This window comes from Oncorhynchus tshawytscha, linkage group LG21, assembly GCF_018296145.1.
Source record: "Oncorhynchus tshawytscha isolate Ot180627B linkage group LG21, Otsh_v2.0, whole genome shotgun sequence".
NCBI classification, from domain to species: domain Eukaryota; kingdom Metazoa; phylum Chordata; class Actinopteri; order Salmoniformes; family Salmonidae; genus Oncorhynchus; species Oncorhynchus tshawytscha.
This window is the reverse complement of record NC_056449.1, coordinates 30867857-30890356: the sequence shown is the minus strand read 5'-3', so window position 1 is coordinate 30890356 and position 22500 is coordinate 30867857. Positions and strand designations below refer to the sequence as shown.

The 22500-nt window shown below is 49.3% G+C and overlaps 1 protein-coding gene across 1 annotated transcript in view; it reads left to right on the top strand.

The window, feature by feature from the left end:
- Positions 1–22500, top strand: part of LOC112238554 (ankyrin repeat and KH domain-containing protein 1-like) — a 77984-nt gene that overhangs the window by 23170 nt on the left and 32314 nt on the right. Inside the window, 5 exon segments of the mRNA XM_042303313.1 lie at positions 12246–12402; positions 14375–14522; positions 15166–15313; positions 17465–17698; positions 17815–17909. Coding sequence (XP_042159247.1) covers positions 12246–12402; positions 14375–14522; positions 15166–15313; positions 17465–17698; positions 17815–17909 — 782 coding nt within the window.

Genomic DNA, 22500 nt, shown 5'->3' with positions numbered 1-22500 from the left:
ATTCTTATTTTCATTGACGGCCTAGGTTAACTGCCTGTTCAGGGGCAGAACAACAGATTTGTACCTTGTCAGCTCGGGGATTTGAACTTGCAACCTTTCAATTACCCGTCTGAAGTTTGCTAGAAAGCATTTGGATGATCCAGAAGAAGATTTGGAGAATGTCATATGGTCAGATGAAACCAAAATATAACTTTTTGGTAAAAACTCAACTCGTTGTGTTTGGAGGACAGTTTCATCCAAAGAACACCATACCAACTGTGAAGCATGGGGGTGGAATCATCATGCTTTGGGGCTGTTTTTCTGCAAAGGGACCAGGACAACTGATCCGTGTAAAGGAAAGAATGAATGGGGCCATGTATTGTGAGATTTTGAGTAAAAATCTCCCATCAGCAAGGGCATTGAAGATGAAACGTGGCTGGGTCTTTCAGCATGACAATGATCCCAAACACACTGCCCGGGCAACGAAGGAGTGGCTTCGTAAGAAGCATTTCACAGTCCTGGAATGGCCTAGCCAGTCTCCAGATCTCAACCCCATAGAAATCTTTGGAGGGAGTTGAAAGTCTGTGTTGCCCAGCAACAGCCCCAAAACATCACTGCTCTAGAGGAGATCTGCATGGAGGAATGGGCCAAAATACCAGCAACAGTGTGTGAAAACCTTGTGAAGACTTACAGAAAACGTTTGACTTCTGTCATTGCCAACAAAGGGTACATAACAAAGTATTGAGACACTTATTATTGACCAAATATATTTATTTTCCACCATTTGCAAATAAATTCATTAAAAATCCTGCAATGTGATTTTCTCGATTTATTTTTTTCATTTTGTCTCATAGTTGAAGTGTACCTATGATGAAAATTACAGGACTCATCTTTTTAAGTGGGAGAACTTGCACAATTGGTGGCTGACTAAATACTTTTTTGCCCCACTGTGTTTTGTCACATACACCTGATAGGTGTATTACAGGGTCAGCTGTAGTAGTACGGTGTCCCTGCAGGAAATGTGCTCAACGAAACATTGACAGATATTCCACCTTGACTGCTCGTGTATTTGATCCAGAGACCTTTCGGTTACTAGCCCAAGGCTAGCTGCCACCCTAATGAGAAACATTAACACTGGGTTAGAGCAGAAATACCACAACAGGCAGCAAAAATGAAAACACATCAGACTGAATAATCAGGTGTGTATTGATCAGTCAGCAGATCGGGTAATATGTTTTTGAAGGAGTGTGGTGTCAGACTGAATGATCAGCAGGTGTGTATTGATCAGGTAATGTTTTTGAAGGAGTGTGGTGTCAGACTGAATGATCAGCAGGTGTGTATTGATCAGTTAATGTTTTTGAAGGGGTGGTGGGATGAATGTGTAAAGTTTTGATGGTCTTTCGCAGCTCATTCCAGTTTCTGGCTGCAGAACACTGGAATGACTGACGGGAATAACCAGCTCTACATCTAGCAGAGAGCAGGTTGCTAGTGGAGACGCCGAGGTAGAGGGGTCTAGTGTCGCGTATGTAAACAGAGCCAGTTGACCAGGCTGTAAAGGTCACAGTGATAAGTGTTGAAAGGGGCACTGGTAACAAAGCTCATGGCAGTGTGGTAAAGTACATCTAGGTTGAGGGAGGTTTTGGGGCCTTTAAACCACATTGCGGTTGTCCAGGATTGGCAGTGTGTTCATTGTTCCAAGGTTGTGCTTGGCAGGGTGGGTGAAGGATGTTTTTGCTGCGGTGGATGTAACTTTACCCTGAAGGTGGGTGAGGTGGCTATGGAATGACAGTGACCAGTACAGCCATATACCAGGATATTTATAGGTGTCGACATTAAGGCTGAGCCCATTTAGTCGACTGTTTGGTTGATGGGCTGTTGGTCGACCAAGATGTATTTTGTCGAGCAGCGGCAAAACCAAAATAAATAATCATTGTGTCTTACCTGTCTGAGTGGACTAATCCATTGTGGAGGCCGTGGGAATGGTACAGTCCATCACTCTTATGTGCTACTGAAATTCTATATGGTTATATTATGTAGGCACAATGGTGCCACACTAATGCAAATATTGTCTCATCCCGTGTTGGATAGAGGTCGCTGTCCACAGTTCTGAAACGCATCAGTGCACTGTTGAAATGGTGTTTTTTCCTAGACCATGTTGCTATGTGCCAAGTTAAGCAGCATATTGGTGTAGAGAACAATGCCGTGGAGGCAGCAGCAGAATGAGGGCAGGAGAAAACAGCCCATGACTTAAAAGTGAGGAGAGGGGAAACCAACTTAAATTAAGTCTATAATCAATAGCCTAACTGTTAAATGTGCCTGGCTTTATAAATATTCCATATATATCTACAGAAAGAAGACAAATGCTGCTTCTGTTGCCTGTTTAATAGAATACTGATTCAGTGAGCACCAACATGTTGGATATTTTTTGTTTTACAAAGTCAGTTTATTTGAATCTTTTCTCTGCTCTGATAAGGGATGAAAACGTGTTTGTTCCACTGGAACAGCCTCTCAGCTATTATTTATCATTTATTTACTGTTTACACTTCCACATTGTCAAATTCTATTTATAAATATAACCCTCCATATCCTTATTGTTACGATCATCATTATTATAATAAGTCATGTCGTTATCATTAGTAGACTTAGTATAGCAGCCTCCTATAACCACCATGGAGCTGAAGGCCTTAGAGTACATCCTGTTTAGTCGTATTACTGTAACGTACTTACATATGACCTGACACACAGACCCTCTCTCTCCCTGCATGGTGAACATATGACCCGACACACAGCCCCTCTCCTCTCTCTCTCTGCATGGTGAACATATGACCTGACACACAGACCCTCTCTCTTCCTGCATGGTGAACATATGACCTGGCACACAGACCCTCTCTCTCCCTGCATGGTGAACATATGACCTGGCACACAGCCCCTCTCCTCTCTCCCTGCATGGTGAACATATGACCCGACACACAGCCCCTCTCCTCTCTCTCTCTGCATGGTGAACATATGACCCGACACACAGACCCTCTCTCTCCCTGCATGGTGAACATATGACCTGACACACAGACCCTCTCTCTCCCTGCATGGTGAACATATGACCCGACACACAGCCCCTCTCCTCTCTCTCTCTGCATGGTGAACATATGACCTGACATACAGACCCTCTCTCTCCCTGCATGGTGAACATATGACCCGACACACAGCCCCTCTCCTCTCTCTCCCTGCATGATGAACATATGACCCGACACACAGCCCCTCTCCTCTCTCTCTCTGCATGGTGAACATATGACCTGACACACAGACCCTCTCTCTCCCTGCATGGTGAACATATGACCTGACACACAGACTCTCTCTCCCTGCATGGTGAACATATGACCCAACACACAGCCCCTCTTTCCTCTCTCTCCCTGCATGATGAACATATGACCCAACACACAGCCCCTCTTTCCTCTCTCTCCCTGCATGGTGAACATATGACCCAACACACAGCCCCTCTTTCCTCTCTCTCCCTGCATGATGAACATATGACCCAACACACAGCCCCTCTTTCCTCTCTCTCCCTGCATGGTGAACATATGACCCGACACACAGCCCCTCTCCTCTCTCCCTGCATGGTGAACATATGACCCAACACACAGCCCCTCTCCTCTCTCTCCCTGCATGGTGAACATATGACCCGACACACAGCCCCTCTCCTCTCTCCCTGCATGGTGAACATATGACCCGACACACAGCCCCTCTCCTCTCTCTCCCTGCATGGTGAACATATGACCCGACACACAACCCCTCTCCTCTCTCTCCCTGCATGGTGAACATATGACCCAACACACAGCCCCTCTCCTCTCTCTCTCTGCATGGTGAACATATGACCCGACACACAGACCCTCTTTCCTCTCTCTCCCTGCATGGTGAACATATGACCCGACACACAGCCCCTCTCCTCTCTCTCCCTGCATGGTGAACATATGACCCAACACACAGCCCCTCTCCTCTCTCTCCCTGCATGGTGAACATATGACCCGACACACAGCCCCTCTCTTTCCTCTCTCTCCCTGCATGGTGAACATATGACCCGACACACAGCCCCTCTCCTCTCTCTCCCTGCATGATGAACATATGACCCGACACACAGCCCCTCTCCTCTCTCTCCCTGCATGGTGAACATATGACCCGACACACAGCCCCTCTCCTCTCTCTCCCTGCATGGTGAACATATGACCCGACACACAGCCCCTCTTTCCTCTCTCTCCCTGCATGGTGAACATATGACCCGACACACAGCCCCTCTCCTCTCTCTCCCTGCATGGTGAACATATGACCCGACACACAACCCCTCTCCTCTCTCTCCCTGCATGGTGAACATATGACCCGACACACAGCCCTCTCCTCTCTCTCTCTGCATGGTGAACATATGACCCGACACACAGCCCCTCTCCTCTCTCTCCCTGCATGGTGAACATATGACCCGACACACAACCCCTCTCCTCTCTCTCCCTGCATGGTGAACATATGACCCGACACACAGCCCCTCTCCTCTCTCTCCCTGCATGGTGAACATATGACCCGACACACAGCCCCTCTTTCCTCTCTCTCCCTGCATGGTGAACATATGACCCGACACACAGCCCCCCTCTCCCTGTGTGCGTGCATCCCGGGTGCTTAAACCACTTAATACATTTTAGAATAAGGCTGTAACATAACAAAATGTGGAGAATGTCTCAGTTTCTGAATTCTTCCCTAAGGCACTGTATATGTAAATTCTTATGTAAGCTACGGTATTGTATCAACCATTCATGTCATCGTACAGCATACGAGTCATGATTTGAAATGCATTCAAGCATTTTAGTTATAAAATAACAACGCAACACTTTAATAATTACCATAAACAAATAAACCTTTCCATTTTAGAAATTGCATTCACGAATTCACAAATGGTTTTAGTCTTTATTACACAAAGGTTTAAAAAAATATTTATTTCAAATGTTACAATACTCTGGTATGCTTATAATTTGAGTGTTTCCATTGTTCCAAACGGTCAGAGAAGTGAAATTGTAATCTAACAGCAGCTGTTTGGCAACATAATATACATGTAGTGCTTTCTCCTTTTTCTTCATCTCCACAACTCGTCACATTTCTTCCACACCTCCAACTTCCCTGTTACCTCCTGAGCAACCAGTAAACATTCCCCAGTTTTGAGGTTTATTCCTCACATCCTCTGCATCCATTTTGCTGTCATGTGTTCAGAGTTTATAACCAATTTATTGATGTGGTGATGATATGCTATATGTTCGGCCCTATTGGTCACCTGCATTTAATGCTTACATGAGTCCCATAACGAGAGTTGAGGGAAAGTTTTCTTCCGAAACCAGTGATTTCGGTAACACAAGTTTTCAGTCGCAAATGGCTGTAATAATGTTACAGCTTCAGCAATACGGACAGTGAGAGAAACACTGTTCTGTGGTGGTCGCTGCAGCAGGGAGGAGAGACAGGATGATGAACACTGTTCTGTGGTGGTCGCTGCAGTAGGGAGGAGAGACAGGGTGATAAACACTGTTCTGTGGTGGTCGCTGCAGTAGGGAGGAGAGACAGGGTGATAAACACTGTTCTGTGGTGGTCGCTGCAGTAGGGAGGAGAGACAGGGTGATAAACACTGTTCTGTGGTGGTCGCTGCAGCAGGGAGGAGAGAGAGAGACAGGATGATAAACACTGTTCTGTGGTGGTCGCTGCAGCAGGGAGGAGAGAGACAGGATGATAAACACTGTTCTGTGGTGGTCGCTGCAGCAGGGAGGAGAGAGAGACAGGGTGATGAACACTGTTCTGTGGTGGTCGCTGCAGTAGGGAGGAGAGACAGGGTGATGATCACTGTTCTGTGGTGGTCGCTGTAGCAGGGAGGAGAGAGAGACAGGGTGATAAACACTGTTCTGTCAAATCAATTGCGGTCGGACTCCCTCTAGTCATTATTGTCTCTTAATGATTTAATCAGACAGTGTGCTTAAAGCATCAGACACGCTCAGTGCATATAGTTGATTTTATTCAAGTGCATAGGATGTCTATATGGAAAAATACAAGTTAGAAAATGTCTGATCGGTTGTTCGAAAGAACAAACGACTCTCGGTCGACCAATATTTTTTGGGGGTGTCATGGACAGCCCTACTCTAGCTCTAACCCATTCAGGATGAGAATGTTAGGAGGGCAGGCAGGTTGAGGTAGATTTGTTGGTAACGTCAGAGAAGGCATGTTGTGAGTGGTTTTCAAACCAGCCTGAACAATCCTCTGAGAACCCTAGGTCGCTGACTGTGTTGAACAAGATGCACTGGTTAACTGAAGGCTTTGATGAATATAAGCCATAATGCTTGTTATCAAAAGCCCATGTGACGTTGTTTAGACAGGAAATACAACCATCAACCACCCAGACCTCAGCCCTTCACTACTTCCCTTGGCCTGCCTGCCCGTCTGGGGCAACGTTGTGAACTCCTTCTGACAGCCAGGTGTAGGCTGGTTTGACTCAGTCACACAGGCAGAGCAGAGGGTAGTGGTGATGGAAACACTGACTGGCAGGATCCACCCACTAACAGTTTTACTTCTAAACGTTTCTGTTGCAAAGATGGTTCCGTTCTGTATGGCTATGTCTTGTGATCCAGCTTTGCTTGTGTGTGATTTCGTCTTTACTTCACTGTTGTGCAGGGCTTGCAAGTTAACAATTTCACTGTACTTGTGCATTTGGCAACTACAACTTGAAACTTCTACTTCCACTAATGTAGGTTAGAGGCAAACATCAGGGGGAGAGTTGGGATCATTCTAACTTGCACTGACTTTCTCCCACATCTCTGGTGTCAACGCACACACAGTATTTTGGCTTGGATGGCCTCCCTGGATGGGAAGTGGGTCTTGCTCCTTGTGAAATAGGTCCTTCAGTCTAGGTTAACAGAACAAGCAGTCTGTTTTTTCCTGTTCCCTCGTCTCGGTCCTCTCCCTCCCCTCCCCTCGGTCCTCTCCCTCCCCTCCCCTCGGTCCTCTCCCTCCCCTCCCCTCGGTCCTCTCCCTCCCCTCCCCTCGGTCCTCTCCCTCCCCTCCCCTCGGTCCTCTCCCTCCCCTCCCCTCGGTCCTCTCCCTCCCCTCGGTCCTCTCCCTCCCCTCGGTCCTCTCCCTCCCCTCGTCTCGGTCCTCTCCCTCCCCTCGTCTCGGTCCTCTCCCTCCCCGCGTCTCGGTCCTCTCCCTCCCCGCGTCTCGGTCCTCCTCTTCCTTCCCCGCGTCTCGGTCCTCCTCTTCCTTCCCCGCGTCTCGGTCCTCCTCTTCCTTCCCCGCGTGTCGGTCCTCCTCTTCCTTCCCCGCGTCTCGGTCCTCCTCTTCCTTCCCCGCGTCTCGGTCCTCCTCTTCCTTCCCGCGTCTCGGTCCTCCTCTTCCTTCCCCGCGTCTCGGTCCTCCTCTTCCTTCCCCGCGTCTCGGTCCTCCTCTTCCTTCCCCGCGTCTCGGTCCTCCTCTTCCTTCCCCGCGTCTCGGTCCTCCTCTTCCTTCCCCGCGTCTCGGTCCGGTCCTCCTCTTCCTTCCCCGCGTCTCGGTCCTCCTCTTCCTTCCCCGCGTCTCGGTCCTCCTCTTCCTTCCCCGCGTCTCGGTCCTCCTCTTCCTTCCCCGCGTCTCGGTCCTCCTCTTCCTTCCCCGCGTCTCGGTCCTCCTCTTCCTTCCCCGCGTCTCGGTCCTCCTCTTCCTTCCCCGCGTCTCGGTCCTCCTCTTCCTTCCCCGCGTCTCGGTCCTCCTCTTCCTTCCCGCGTCTCGGTCCTCCTCTTCCTTCCCCGCGTCTCGGTCCTCCTCTTCCTTCCCCGCGTCTCGGTCCTCCTCTTCCTTCCCCGCGTCTCGGTCCTCCTCTTCCTTCCCCGCGTCTCGGTCCTCCTCTTCCTTCCCCGCGTCTCGGTCCTCCTCTTCCTTCCCCGCGTCTCGGTCCTCCTCTTCCTTCCCCGCGTCTCGGTCCTCCTCTTCCTTCCCCGCGTCTCGGTCCTCCTCTTCCTTCCCCGCGTCTCGGTCCTCCTCTTCCTTCCCCGCGTCTCGGTCCTCTCCCTCCCTGCCACCCTGTAGGCCCCATCTATAATTCACCACTAGCTAGCCCCCTAGACCAGGGGTGGGTAATTCCAGTCCTTGAGGCCCCGATTGGTGCCACAGTTTTGCCCCAGCTAACACATCTGACTCCAATAATCACCTAATCATGATCCTCGGTTTAGAACACCATTTGATTAATCAGCTGTGTTTTGTTAGGAATGGAGATAAAGTGACACCAATCAGGCCCTCGGACTGGAGTTACCCAACCGTGCCCTAGACGCTAGCTGGCCCCCTAGACGCTAGCTGGCCCCCTAGACGCTAGCTGGCCCCCTAGACGCTAGCTGGCCCCCTAGACGCTAGCTGGCCCCCTAGACCTTTAGATAGCACCCTAACCCCTAGCTGGCCCCCTAGACCTTTAGATAGCACCCTAACCCCTAGCTTAGCCTAGTCTAGACTCCTAGCTTAGCCTAGTCTAGACTCCTAGCTTAGCCTAGTCTAGACTCCTAGCTTAGCCTAGTCTAGACTCCTAGCTTAGCCTAGTCTAGACTCCTAGCTTAGCCTAGTCTAGACTCCTAGTTTAGCCTAGTCTAGACTCCTAGCTTAGCCTAGTCTAGACTCCTAGCTTAGCCTAGTCTAGACTCCTAGCTTAGCCTAGTCTAGACCCCAGGCACTTGGGGTTAGATCTGTGAGGACTGGGTCAGTCGGTGTAGGCAATATGTCTACATTTCCTCCTAGCCTCTCGGGGGGGAAGGTGGAGCTGCTCTTCGTGTGAAGACCTTTTTAACATGTACACATACACTGTACAAAATACAATTACAACAATACTGAATTAACACTTTTATTTTAACTTAATATAATACATAAAAAACATCTATTTTGTCTCAAATAAATAATGAAACGTGTTCAATTTGGTTTAAATAATGCAAAAAAATTGTTGGAGAAGAACGTAAAAGTGCAATGTTTAAGGTCCTTGCTCAGAACATGAAAACATATGAAAGCTGGTGGTTCCTTTTAACACGAGTCTTCAATATTCCCAGGTAAGAAGTTTTATGTTGTAGTTATTATAGGAATTATGACGCGTCGACTATTTCTCTCTATACCATTTGTATTTCATATACCTTTGACTATTGAATGTTCTAATAGGCATTTTAGTATTGCCAGCTTAATCTCAGGAGTTGATAGGCTTGACATCGGCAAACGCAGTGAAGTGTGAATGAATGCTTACGAGCCTGCTGCTGCCTACCACCACTCAGACTGCTCTATCAAATATCTAATCATAGACTTAATTATAATATAATAACACACAGAATTACCAGCCTTTGGTCATTAATATGGTAAAATCCAGAAACGATCATTTCGAAAACGTTTATTCTCTCAGTGAAATATAGAACCGTTCTGTATTTTATCTAACGGGTAGCAACCATAAGTCTAAATATTGCTGTTACATTGCACAACCTCCAATGTTATGTCATAATTATGTAAAATTCTGGCAAATTAGTTCGCAACGAGCCAGGCGGCCCAAACTGTTGCATAAACCCCGACTCTGCGTGCAATGAACGCAAGAGAAGTGACACAATTTTCCTAGTTAATATTGCCTGATAACACAAATTTATTTAAACTAAATATGCAGATTTAAAAAATATATAATTCTGTGTATTGATTTTAAGAAAGGCATTGATGGTTATTAAAAATATATATTTTTTCATTTTCCAAATAAGAACATTCAAAACAAAAATGAAAAGATATTAGACAACAATATGACAGTGACAGTAACGGATGAGTGTAAAATAAATTGTCTATATATAAAGTCATAATTTAATTTTTTATTTTTTTATTTCACCTTTATTTAACCAGGTAAGCTAGTTGAGAACAAGTTCTCATTTGCAACTGTGACCTGGCCAAGATAAAGCATAGCAGTTAGACACATACAACAACACAGAGTTACACATGGAATGAACAAAACAGTCAATAATACAGTAGAAAAAAAATAAGAAAAAAGTCTATATACAGTGAGTGCAAATAAGGTCAAATAAGGGAGTTAAGGCAATAAATACGCCAAGGTGGTGAAGTAATTACAACATGGCAATTAAACACTGGAATGGTAGATGTGCAAAAGATGGATGTGCAAGTAGAGTGGGTGCTGCTATGGTGACCAGCGAGCTGAGACAGGGCGGGGCTTTACCTAGCAGACACTTGTCGATAACCTGTAGCCAGTGGGTTTGGCGACGAGAATGAAGCGAGGGCCAGCCAACGACAGCGTACAGGTCGCAGTGGTGGGTAGTATATGGGGCTTTGGTGACAAAACGGATGGCACTGTGATAGACTGCATCCAGTTTGCTGAGTAGAGTGTTGGAGGCTATTTTATAGATGACATCACCGAAGTCAAGGATCGGTAGGATGGTATGTTTGGCAGCATGAGTGAAGGAAGCTTTGTTGTGAAATAGGAAGCCGAAAATGAGACATTGGATCATTTGGTCACCTGCTCTAAGCTACATATTATACATTATGTATTATATTATACATAATGTATAATATTGTGTGAAACATTAAGGATTATATAGAGATTTAATTGATGTGATGTGATGGGGAGATTCTCCATATCGATGTGATGGGGAGATAAAATGTCGAACTTATTCCTCAAGCAGTAAGTGATTTAATCCAGTGGGATACAACTATTAACTTCTGATAGCCCCATTGCAACTGGCAGGGGGAATCCGATTTCCATTTCAAGGCGATACGTAGCAATATTTCTGTTAGCGTTATAGTATGGCTTTGCCTAAGATTGGTGTTAGTAAAGTTGCCCAGTAGACAGACCTCCGGGTCTAAAGGGAATGCAGCCCCGTGAATTGAGGATATGGTATCGCATACCCCCTGCCAGAAACCGTGTAGTTTTGAACACTGCCAAGTGGAATGGAGGAATGTTCCTTCATCTGAGCCACATCTAAAACACAGGGAGGAGATATCAGGGTTGAACTTGTGTAGTCTAGATGGGGTGATATAGAGCTGATGGAGGAAATTAAACTGGATCAGTCTGTATCTGGAGTTCAATGTGGATGTAACACCATCCCTGCATAGGTCACTCCATAGACCCTCATCAAGATCAATACCCAGATCTTTTTCCCATCTAAGTCGGGGTTTATCTAGCCCAGGCAGTGTTAGTCCTGACATAAGAGCGTCGTAAACATGGGGAAAAGGTGTTGACGTTTATGATTAGCTACATTCATGCAACGATTGTGTTTTTGTTTAAAGCATCACCCGTTTGGCGAAGTAGGCTGTGATTCGATGGTAAATTAACAGGCACCGCATTGAATATATGCAACGCAGGACAAGCTAGATAAACTAGTAATATCATCAAACATGTGTAGTTCACTTGTGATTATGTGAAGATTTGATTATTTTTGTAAGATAAGTTTAATGCTAGCTAGCAACTCAGCTTGGCTCCTTGCTGCACTCGCGTAACAGGTGGTCAGCCTGCCACGCAGTTTCCTCGTGGAGTGCAATATAATCGGCCGTAATCGGCATCCAAAAATGCAGATTACCGGTTGTTATGAGAACTTCAAGTCGGCCCAAATGAATCGACCTCTAGTACAAAACATTAGGAACGCCTTCCTAATATTGAGTTGAATCCCCTTTTGCCATCAGAACAGGCTCAATTCGTCGGGGCATGGACTCTACAAGGTGTTGAAAGCGTTCCACAGGGATGCTGGTCCATGTTGACTCCAATGCTTCCTACAGTTGTGTCAACTTGGGTGGTGGACCATACGCTCAAACCGGTGCGCCGGGCACCTAATACCCTGTTCAAAGGCACTTCTGTTCTTTGTCTTGTCCATTCACCCTCAGTATGTTACACAATCCATGTCTCAATTGTCTCCAGGCTTACTCTTCTTTAACATGTCTCCTCCCCTTCATCTACACTGGTTGAAGTGGATTTAACAAGTGACATCAATAAGCGATCATAGCTTTCACCTGGATTCACCTGGTCAGTCTGTCATGGAAAGAGCAGGTGTTCCTAATGTTTTGTACGCTCGGTGTATACACCCAAGACAGTGAAGCTCGTCAAATCAGTATTCCTGACTTGGATCTAACCCTTGTGTTTCCTGTGTTTCTTTATGAATGCCTCTACTAACCATGGATTGGCTGTGGCTGGACTTGCCTCTACGATCAACTGCCTGGCTTCATTGGTGTGGTTTTGCCCCACATGCCTGTGTTTCCTGTGATGACCTATAACCCGGAAGGCATTGGTAAACTGTCAACTGCGGATGGTAAAGCGTTCGCAGATCCCGAGGTGCTGCGGAGGCTGACGTCGTCAGTGAGCTGTGCCCTGGACGAGGCGGCTGCCGCCCTGACGCGCATGAGAGCAGAGAACACACTCAACGCTGGCCAGGCCGACAAGTATGTATCTACCCCAGTCTGTAAATCAAATAAGTTTTTATTGGTCACATACACATGTTCAGCAGATGTTATTGTGGGTGTAGCAAAATGCTTGTGTTCCTAGCTCCAACAGTATGGTAATATCTAACAATTCACACAAAGTTAAAAGTAAAAGAATGGAATGAAAGAACCTATAAATATTAGGACGAGCAATGTTGGCGTGGCATTGACTAGAATACAGTACAATAGAATACATTATATACATCTGAGATGAGTAAAGCAAAAATATTTAAACATTCTTAAAGGGACTAGTGTTCCATTATTAAAGTGGCCAGTGATTTCAAGTCTATTTGTGTAGGCAGCAGCCTCTAAGGTGCATCGTTACATAGCCATCACATCCCTAGTGTATGATGGCCTTGAGATAGAAGCTGTTTATCAGTCTCTCAGGCCCTGCTTTGATGCACCTGTACTGACCTCGCCTTCTGGATGATAGCGACATCAACCACCCGAGCCACTGCCAGTTCATGTCCTTGATGATCTTTTTGGCCTTCCTGTGACATCGGGTGCTCTAGGTGTCCTGGAGGGCAGGTAGTGTGGTCTGCACAACGCATCACCGGGGCCCTCTGGAGAGCCCTGCGGTTGCAGTCACTGCAGTTGCCGTACCAGGCGGTGATGCAGCCCGACAGGATGCTCTCGATTGTGCATCTGTAAAAGTTTGAGGGTTTTTGGTGCCAAGCCAAATTTATTTAGCCTCCTGAGGTTGAAGAGGCGCTGTTGCACCTTCTACCCCACACTGTCTGTGTGGGTGGAACATTTCAGTCTGTCAGTGATTTTTACGCTGAGGAACTTGAAGTTTTTCACCTGCTCCAATGCTGTCCCTTAAATGTGGATAGGGGCGCTGCTCCCTCTGCTGTTTCCTGACACCACACTCCGAGGGCCCTCACCTCCTCCCTGTAGGCCGTCTCGTCACTGTTGGTAATCAATCCTACCACTGTAGTGTTTTCTGCAAACTTGATGATTGAGTTGCATGGCCACGCAGTCATGAGTGAACAAGGGAGTACAGGAGAGGGCTCAGAACGCACCCTTGTGGGGCCCCAGTGTTGAGGATCAGTGAAGTGGAGATGTTTCCTACCTTCACCACCTGGCAGCAGCCCGTCAAGAAGTCCAGGACCCAGTTGCACAGGGTGGGGTCGAGGCCCAGGGTCTCGAGTTTAATGACGAGTTTGAAGGGTATTATGCTGTAGTCAATGAACAGGCATTCCTTTTGTCCAGATGGGTTAGGGCAGTGTGATGGCCATTGCATCGTCTGTGAACCTATTGGGGCGGTAGGCAAATTGGAGTAGATTAAGGGTGTCAGGTAGGGTGGTGGTGATATGGTCCTACATGGATTGTGTAATTTTGCACACCCAATTTTTCAGTTTTTGATTTGTTAAAAAAGTTTGAAATATCCAATAAATGTTGTTCCACTTCATGATTGTGTCCCACTTGTTGTTGATTCTTCACAAAAAAAATACAGTTTTATATCTTTATGTTTGAAGCCTGAAATGTGGCAAAAGGTCGCAAAGTTCAAGGGGGCCGAATACTTTCGCAAGGCACTGTATGTCTTGAGCCGTTGAATTGCGACTCTACTTTATCTCTATACTGACGTGTTGCCTGTTTGATTGGCTTACGGAGGGAATCAAACAGGCAACATCCATTTATCTATCAATACACGAGCAGAAAACCCACTCAACGCTGGCCAGGCTGACAAGTATGTGAGACCCACTGAATATAGCAAAACCTGCATTTCAATCAGTCAGTGTGTTACCTCTGATCAATATGTCAATCAGTCAGTGTGTTACCTCTGATCAATATGTCAATCAGTCAGTGTGTTACCTCTGTGATCAATATGTCTGGTAGTTTTTCTTTCAAAATAATAGTAGAAGTGTGATTATGAGGTGTGTGTGTTCTGCTGTCACAGGGGCAGTAATTGTAGCAGTCTGGTTATTTTCAGCCGGAGTCTAGCTGAGGCGTGTTCGGACGGAGACGTGAACGCTGTGAGGAAACTGCTAGACGAGGGCCGGAGCGTCAACGAACACACTGAGGAAGGGGAGAGTCTTCTCTGCCTCGCCTGCTCTGCTGGATACTATGAACTCGCACAGGTGTGTGTGAGAGAACCCAGTGCAGTGTGTGAGAGAACCCGGTGCAGTGTGTGCGTGAGAGAACCCGGTGCAGTGTGTGCGTGAGAGAACCCGGTGCAGTGTGTGCGTGAGAGAACCCGGTGCCGTGCTGGCGTGAGAGAACCCGGTGCCGTGCTGGCGTGAGAGAACCCGGTGCAGTGTGTGCGTGAGAGAACCCGGTGCCGTGCTGGCGTGAGAGAACCCGGTGCAGTGTGTGCGTGAGAGAACCCGGTGCAGTGTGTGCGTGCGAGAACCCGGTGCAGTGTGTGCGTGAGAGAACCCGGTGCAGTGTGTGCGTGAGAGAACCCGGTGCAGAACCCGGTGCCGTGCTGGCGTGAGAGAACCCGGTGCAGTGTGTGCGTGAGAGAACCCGGTGCAGTGTGTGCGTGCGAGAACCCGGTGCAGTGTGTGCGTGAGAGAACCCGGTGCAGTGTGTGCGTGAGAGAACCCGGTGCAGTGTGTGCGTGAGAGAACCCGGTGCCGTGCTGGCGTGAGAGAGTCATTGGTGAAGTGTCTCTTTGGAGGGTGAGGTCAGGATGAGGTTGAGTCCCTCACAAACACTTTACACCATACATTTACATTATATGACCTCTAATCCCCGACCCCTGCTGTGATTGGTTGTTAGGTGCTGCTGGCCATGCACGCCAACGTGGAGGACCGGGGGATTAAAGGTGACATCACGCCCCTGATGGCGGCAGCGAGCGGCGGTTACGTCGATATTGTCAAGCTGCTCCTGGTCCACGGGGCTGACGCCAACGCACAGTCCTCCACCGGTACGAATACACACTCCTTTTCCATCTGCCGTGTGTGTGTGTGTGGTTATTTATTGTCATTTTTTTGTCCAAACCAAAGTGTTCAGATTTCTGCTTGTATGAGATCTCTCTCCCCATCCCTCTGTAGGTCTCTCCCTCTGTAGGTAACACAGCCCTGACGTACGGTCTCTCTCTGTAGGTAACACAGCCCTGACGTACGGTCTCTCTCTCTCTCTGTAGGTAACACAGCCCTGACGTACGGTCTCTCTCTGTAGGTAACACAGCCCTGACGTACGGTCTCTCTCTCTCTGTAGGTAACACAGCCCTGACGTACGGTCTCTCTCTGTAGGTAACACAGCCCTGACGTACGGTCTCTCTCTCCCTCTGTAGGTAACACAGCCCTGACGTACGGTCTCTCTCTCTCTCTGTAGGTAACACAGTCCTGACGTACGGTATCTCTCTCTCTGTAGGTAACACAGTCCTGACGTACGGTATCTCTCCCTCTGTAGGTAACACAGCCCTGACGTACGGTATCTCTCCCTCTGTAGGTAACACAGCCCTGACGTACGGTATCTCTCCCTCTGTAGGTAACACAGCCCTGACGTACGGTATCTCTCCCTCTGTAGGTAACACAGCCCTGACGTACGGTCTCTCCCTCTGTAGGTAACACAGCCCTGACGTACGGTCTCTCTCTGTAGGTAACACAGCCCTGACGTACGGTCTCTCTCTGTAGGTAACACAGCCCTGACGTACGGTCTCTCTCTGTAGGTAACACAGCCCTGACGTACGGTCTCTCTCTGTAGGTAACACAGCCCTGACGTACGGTCTCTCTCTCTCTCTCTCTCTCTGTAGGTAACACAGCCCTGACGTACGGTCTCTCTCTCTCTCTGTAGGTAACACAGCCCTGACGTACGGTATCTCTGTAGGTAACACAGCCCTGACGTACGGTCTCTCTCTCTCTCTGTAGGTAACACAGCCCTGACGTACGGTCTCTCTCTCTCTCTGTAGGTAACACAGCCCTGACGTACGGTCTCTCTCTCCCTCTGTAGGTAACACAGCCCTGACGTACGGTCTCTCTCTCTCTCTGTAGGTAACACAGCCCTGACGTACGGTCTCTCTCTGTAGGTAACACAGCCCTGACGTACGGTCTCTCTCTGTAGGTAACACAGCCCTGACGTACGGTCTCTCTCTCTCTCTGTAGGTAACACAGCCCTGACGTACGGTCTCTCTCTCTCTCTGTAGGTAACACAGCCCTGACGTACGGTATCTCTGTAGGTAACACAGCCCTGACGTACGGTCTCTCTCTCTCTGTAGGTAACACAGCCCTGACGTACGGTCTCTCTCTCTCTCTGTAGGTAACACAGCCCTGACGTACGGTCTCTCTCTCTCTCTGTAGGTAACACAGCCCTGACGTACGGTCTCTCTCTCCCTCTGTAGGTAACACAGCCCTGACGTACGGTCTCTCTCTCTCTGTAGGTAACACAGCCCTGACGTACGGTCTCTCTCTCTCTCTGTAGGTAACACAGCCCTGACGTACGGTCTCTCTCTGTAGGTAACACAGCCCTGACGTACGGTCTCTCTCTCCCTCTGTAGGTAACACAGCCCTGACGTACGGTCTCTCTCTGTAGGTAACACAGCCCTGACGTACGGTCTCTCTCTCTCTCTCTGTAGGTAACACAGCCCTGACGTACGGTCTCTCTCTGTAGGTAACACAGCCCTGATGTACGGTCTCTCTCTGTAGGTAACACAGCCCTGACGTACGGTCTCTCTCTCTCTGTAGGTAACACAGCCCTGACGTACGGTCTCTCTCTGTAGGTAACACAGCCCTGACGTACGGTCTCTCTCTCTCTGTAGGTAACACAGCCCTGACGTACGGTCTCTCTCTCTCTCTGTAGGTAACACAGCCCTGACGTACGGTCTCTCTCTGTAGGTAACACAGCCCTGACGTACGGTCTCTCTCTGTAGGTAACACAGCCCTGATGTACGGTCTCTCTCTCCCTCTGTAGGTAACACAGCCCTGACGTACGGTCTCTCTCTCCCTCTGTAGGTAACACAGCCCTGATGTACGGTCTCTCTCTCCCTCTGTAGGTAACACAGCCCTGATGTACGGTCTCTCTCTCCCTCTGTAGGTAACACAGCCCTGACGTACGGTCTCTCTCTCTCTCTCTGTAGGTAACACAGCCCTGACGTATGCGTGTGCTGGGGGTTTCGTAGATGTGGTGAAGGTTCTCCTAAAGGAGGGGGCCAACATCGAGGACCACAACGAGAACGGACACACCCCTCTAATGGAGGGGGCGAGTGCGGGCCACGTGGAGGTGGCCAGGGTTCTGCTGGAGTACGGTGCCGGGATCAACACACACTCAAACGAGTTCAAGGAGAGCGCCCTCACACTCGCCTGCTACAAAGGTCTTCTTCACTTGTTGTCCCCGTATTCAAGTGTTACCCCCCCCTCCCCAAAAAGCATCTTTCAGAGTCTCAGACAACAAAATGTCAATTTCTATGAAACGGTTTCCCTTCTTCAGGTCATCTGGACATGGTGAGGTTTCTGCTGGAGGCCGGGGCAGATCAGGAGCACAAGACTGATGAGATGCACACAGCGCTGATGGAAGCCTGCATGGTGAGCATATGACCCAACACACAGCCCCTCTCCTCTCTCTCCCTGCATGGTGAGCATATGACCCAACACACAACCCCTCTCTCTCCCTGCATGGTGAGCATATGACCCAACACAGAACCCCTCTCTCCTCTCTCTCCCTGCATGGTGAGCATATGACCCAACACACAACCCCTCTCTCCTCTCTCTCCCTGCATGGTGAGCATATGACCCAACACACAACCCCTCTCTCCTCTCTCTCCCTACATGGTGAGCATATGACCCAACACACAACCCCTCTCTCCTCTCTCTCCCTACATGGTGAGCATATGACCCAAAACACAGCCCCTCTCTCCTCTCTCTCCCTGCATGGTGAGCATATGACCCAACACACAACCCCTCTCTCCTCTCTCTCCCTGCATGGTGAGCATATGACCCAACACACAACCCCTCTCTCTCCCTGCATGGTGAACATATGACCCAACACACAACCCCTCTCTCTCCCTGCATGGTGAACATATGACCCAACACACAACCCCTCTCCTCTCTCTCCCTGCATGGTGAGCATATGACCCAACACACAACCCCCTCTCTCCCTGCATGGTGAACATATGACCCAACACACAACCCCTCTCTCCTCTCTCTCCCTGCATGGTGAGCATATGACCCAACACACAGCCCCTCTCTCCTCTCTCTCCCTGTATGGCGAGCACATGACCCAACACACAACCCCTCTCTCCTCTCTCTCCCTGCATGGTGAGCATATGACCCAACACACAACCCCTCTCTCCTCTCTCTCCCTGCATGGTGAGCATATGACCCAACACACAGCCCCTCTCTCTCCCTGCATGATAAACATATGACCCAACACACAACCCCTCTCTCCTCTCTCTCCCTGCATGGTGAGCATATGACCCAACACACAGCCCCTCTCTCCTCTCTCTCCTGCATGGTGAACATATGACCCAACACACAACCCCCTCTCTCTCTGCATGGTGAGCATATGACCCAACACACAACCCCCTCTCTCCCTGCATGGTGAGCATATGACCCAACACACAACCCCCTCTCCTCTCTCTCCCTACATGGTGAGCATATGACCCAACACACAACCCCTCTCTCCTCTCTCTCCCTACATGGTGAGCATATGACCCAACACACAACCCCTCTCTCCTCTCTCCCTGCATGGTGAGCATATGACCCAACACACAACCCCTCTCTCCTCTCTCTCCTACATGGTGAGCATATGACCCAAAACACAGCCCCTCTCTCCTCTCTCTCCTGCATGGTGAGCATATGACCCAACACACAACCCCTCTCTCCTCTCTCTCCCTGCATGGTGAGCATATGACCCAACACACAACCCCTCTCTCCCTGCATGGTGAACATATGACCCAACACACAACCCCTCTCTCTCCCTGCATGGTGAACATATGACCCAACACACAACCCCTCTCTCCTCTCTCTCTCTGCATGGTGAACATATGACCTGACACACAGACCCTCTCTCTCCTGCATGGTGAACATATGACCCAACACACAACCCCTCTCTCTCCCTGCATGGTGAACATATGACCCAACACACAACCCCTCTCTCCTCTCTCTCCCTGCATGGTGAGCATATGACCCAACACACAACCCCTCTCTCCTCTCTCTCCCTGCATGGTGAGCATATGACCCAACACACAGCCCCTCTCTCCTCTCTCTCCCTGTATGGCGAGCACATGACCCAACACACAACCCCTCTCTCCTCTCTCTCCCTGCATGGTGAACATATGACCCAACACACAACCCCTCTCTCCTCTCTCTCCCTGCATGGTGAGCATATGACCCAACACACAGCCCCTCTCTCTCCCTGCATGATGAACATATGACCCAACACACAACCCCTCTCTCCTCTCTCTCCCTGCATGGTGAGCATATGACCCAACACACAAACCCCTCTCTCCTCTCTCTCCCTGCATGGTGAGCATATGACCCAACACACAACCCCTCTCTCTCCCTGCATGGTGAGCATATGACCCAACACACAACCCCTCTCTCTCCCTGCATGGTGAGCATATGACCCAACACACAACCCCTCTCTCCTCTCTCTCCCTACATGGTGAACATATGACCCAACACACAACCCCTCTCTCCTCTCTCTCACTGCATGGTGAGCATATGACCCAACACACAACCCCTCTCTCTCCCTGCATGGTGAGCATATGACCCAACACACAACCCCTCTCTCCTCTCTCTCCCTACATGGTGAGCATATGACCCAACACACAACCCCTCTCTCTCTCTGCATGGTGAGCATATGACCCAACACACAACCCCTCTCTCTCCCTGCATGGTGAGCATATGACCCAACACACAACCCCCTCTCTCTCTGCATGGTGAGCATATGACCCAACACACAACCCCTCTCTCTCCCTGCATGGTGAGCATATGACCCAACACACAACCCCTCTCTCTCCCTGCATGGTGAGCATATGACCCAACACACAACAGCTCTCTCCTCTCTCTCCCTGTATGGTGAACATATGACCCAACACACAACCCCTCTCTCCTCTCTCTCACTGCATGGTGAACATATGACCCAACACACAACCCCTCTCTCCTCTCTCTCACTGCATGGTGAACATATGACCCAACACACAACCCCTCTCTCTCTCACTGCATGGTGAACATATGACCCAACACACAACCCCTCTCTCCTCTCTCTCCCTGTATGGTGAACATATGACCCAACACACAACCCCTCTCTCCTCTCTCTCCCTGCATGGTGAACATATGACCCAACACACAACCCCCTCTCTCTCTCTGCATGGTGAGCATATGACCCAACACACAACCCCTCTCTCTCTCTCTCCCTGCATGGTGAGCATATGACCCAACACACAACCCCTCTCTCCTCTCTCTCCCTGCATGGTGAGCATATGACCCAACACACAACCCCACTCTCTCCCAGCATGGTGAGCATATGACCCAACACACAACCCCTCTCTCCTCTCTCCCTGCATGGTGAGCATATGACCCAACACACAGCCCCTCTCTCCTCTCTCTCCCTGCATGGTGAGCATATGACCCAACACACAACCCCACTCTCTCCCAGCATGGTGAGCATATGACCCAACACACAACCCCTCTCTCCTCTCTCCCTGCATGGTGAGCATATGACCCAACACACAGCCCCTCTCTCCTCTCTCTCCCTGCATGGTGAGCATATGACCCAACACACAACCCCTCTCTCCTCTCTCTCCCTGCATGGTGAGCATATGACCCAACACACAACCCCTCTCTCCTCTCTCTCCCTGCATGGTGAGCATATGACCCAACACACAACCCCTCTCTCCTCTCTCTCACTGCATGGTGAGCATATGACCCAACACACAACCCCTCTCTCCTCTCTCTCACTGCATGGTGAGCATATGACCCAACACACAACCCCTCTCTCCTCTCTCGCCCTACATGGTGAACATATGACCCAACACACAACTCCTCTCTCTCCCTGCATGATGAACATATGACCCAACACACACCCCTCTCTCCTCTCTCTCCCTGCATGGTGAGCATATGACCCAACACACAACCCCCTCTCTCTCTGCATGGTGAGCATATGACCCAACACACAACCCCTCTCTCTCCTGCATGGTGAGCATATGACCCAACACACAACAGCCCTCTCTCTCCCTGCATGGTGAACATATGACCCAACACACAACCCCTCTCTCCTCTCTCTCCCTGCATGGTGAACATATGACCCAACACACAACCCCTCTCTCCTCTCTCCCTGCATGGTGAACATATGACCCAACACACAACCCCTCTCTCCTCTCTCCCTGCATGGTGAGCATATGACCCAACACACAACCCCTCTCTCCTCTCTCCCTGCATGGTGAGCATATGACCCAACACACAACCCCTCTCCTCTCTCTCCCTGCATGGTGAGCATATGACCCAACACACAACCCCTCTCTCCTCTCTCTCCCTGCATGGTGAGCATATGACCCAACACACAACCCCTCTCCTCTCTCTCCCTGCATGGTGAGCATATGACCCAACACACAACCCCTCTCTCCTCTCTCTCCCTGCATGGTGAGCATATGACCCGACACACAGCCCCTCTCTCCAGTGTTAGAATATCTCTCTCTCTCCAGTGTTGGTATCTCTCTCTCTCCAGTGTTGGTATCTCTCTCTCTCCAGTGTTGGTATCTCTCTCTCTCCAGTGTTGGTATCTCTCTCTCTCCAGTGTTGGTATCTCTCTCTCTCCAGTGTTGGTATCTCTCTCTCTCCAGTGTTGGTATCTCTCTCTCTCCAGTGTTGGTATCTCTCTCTCTCCAGTGTTGGTATCTCTCTCTCTCCAGTGTTGGTATCTCTCTCTCTCCAGTGTTGGTATCTCTCTCTCTCCAGTGTTGGTATCTCTCTCTCCAGTGTTGGTATCTCTCTCTCTCCAGTGTTGGTATCTCTCTCTCTCCAGTGTTGGTATCTCTCTCTCCAGTGTTGGTATCTCTCTCTCTCCAGTGTTGGTATCTCTCTCTCTCCAGTGTTGGTATCTCTCTCTCTCCAGTGTTGGTATCTCTCTCTCCAGTGTTGGTATCTCTCTCTCTCCAGTGTTGGTATCTCTCTC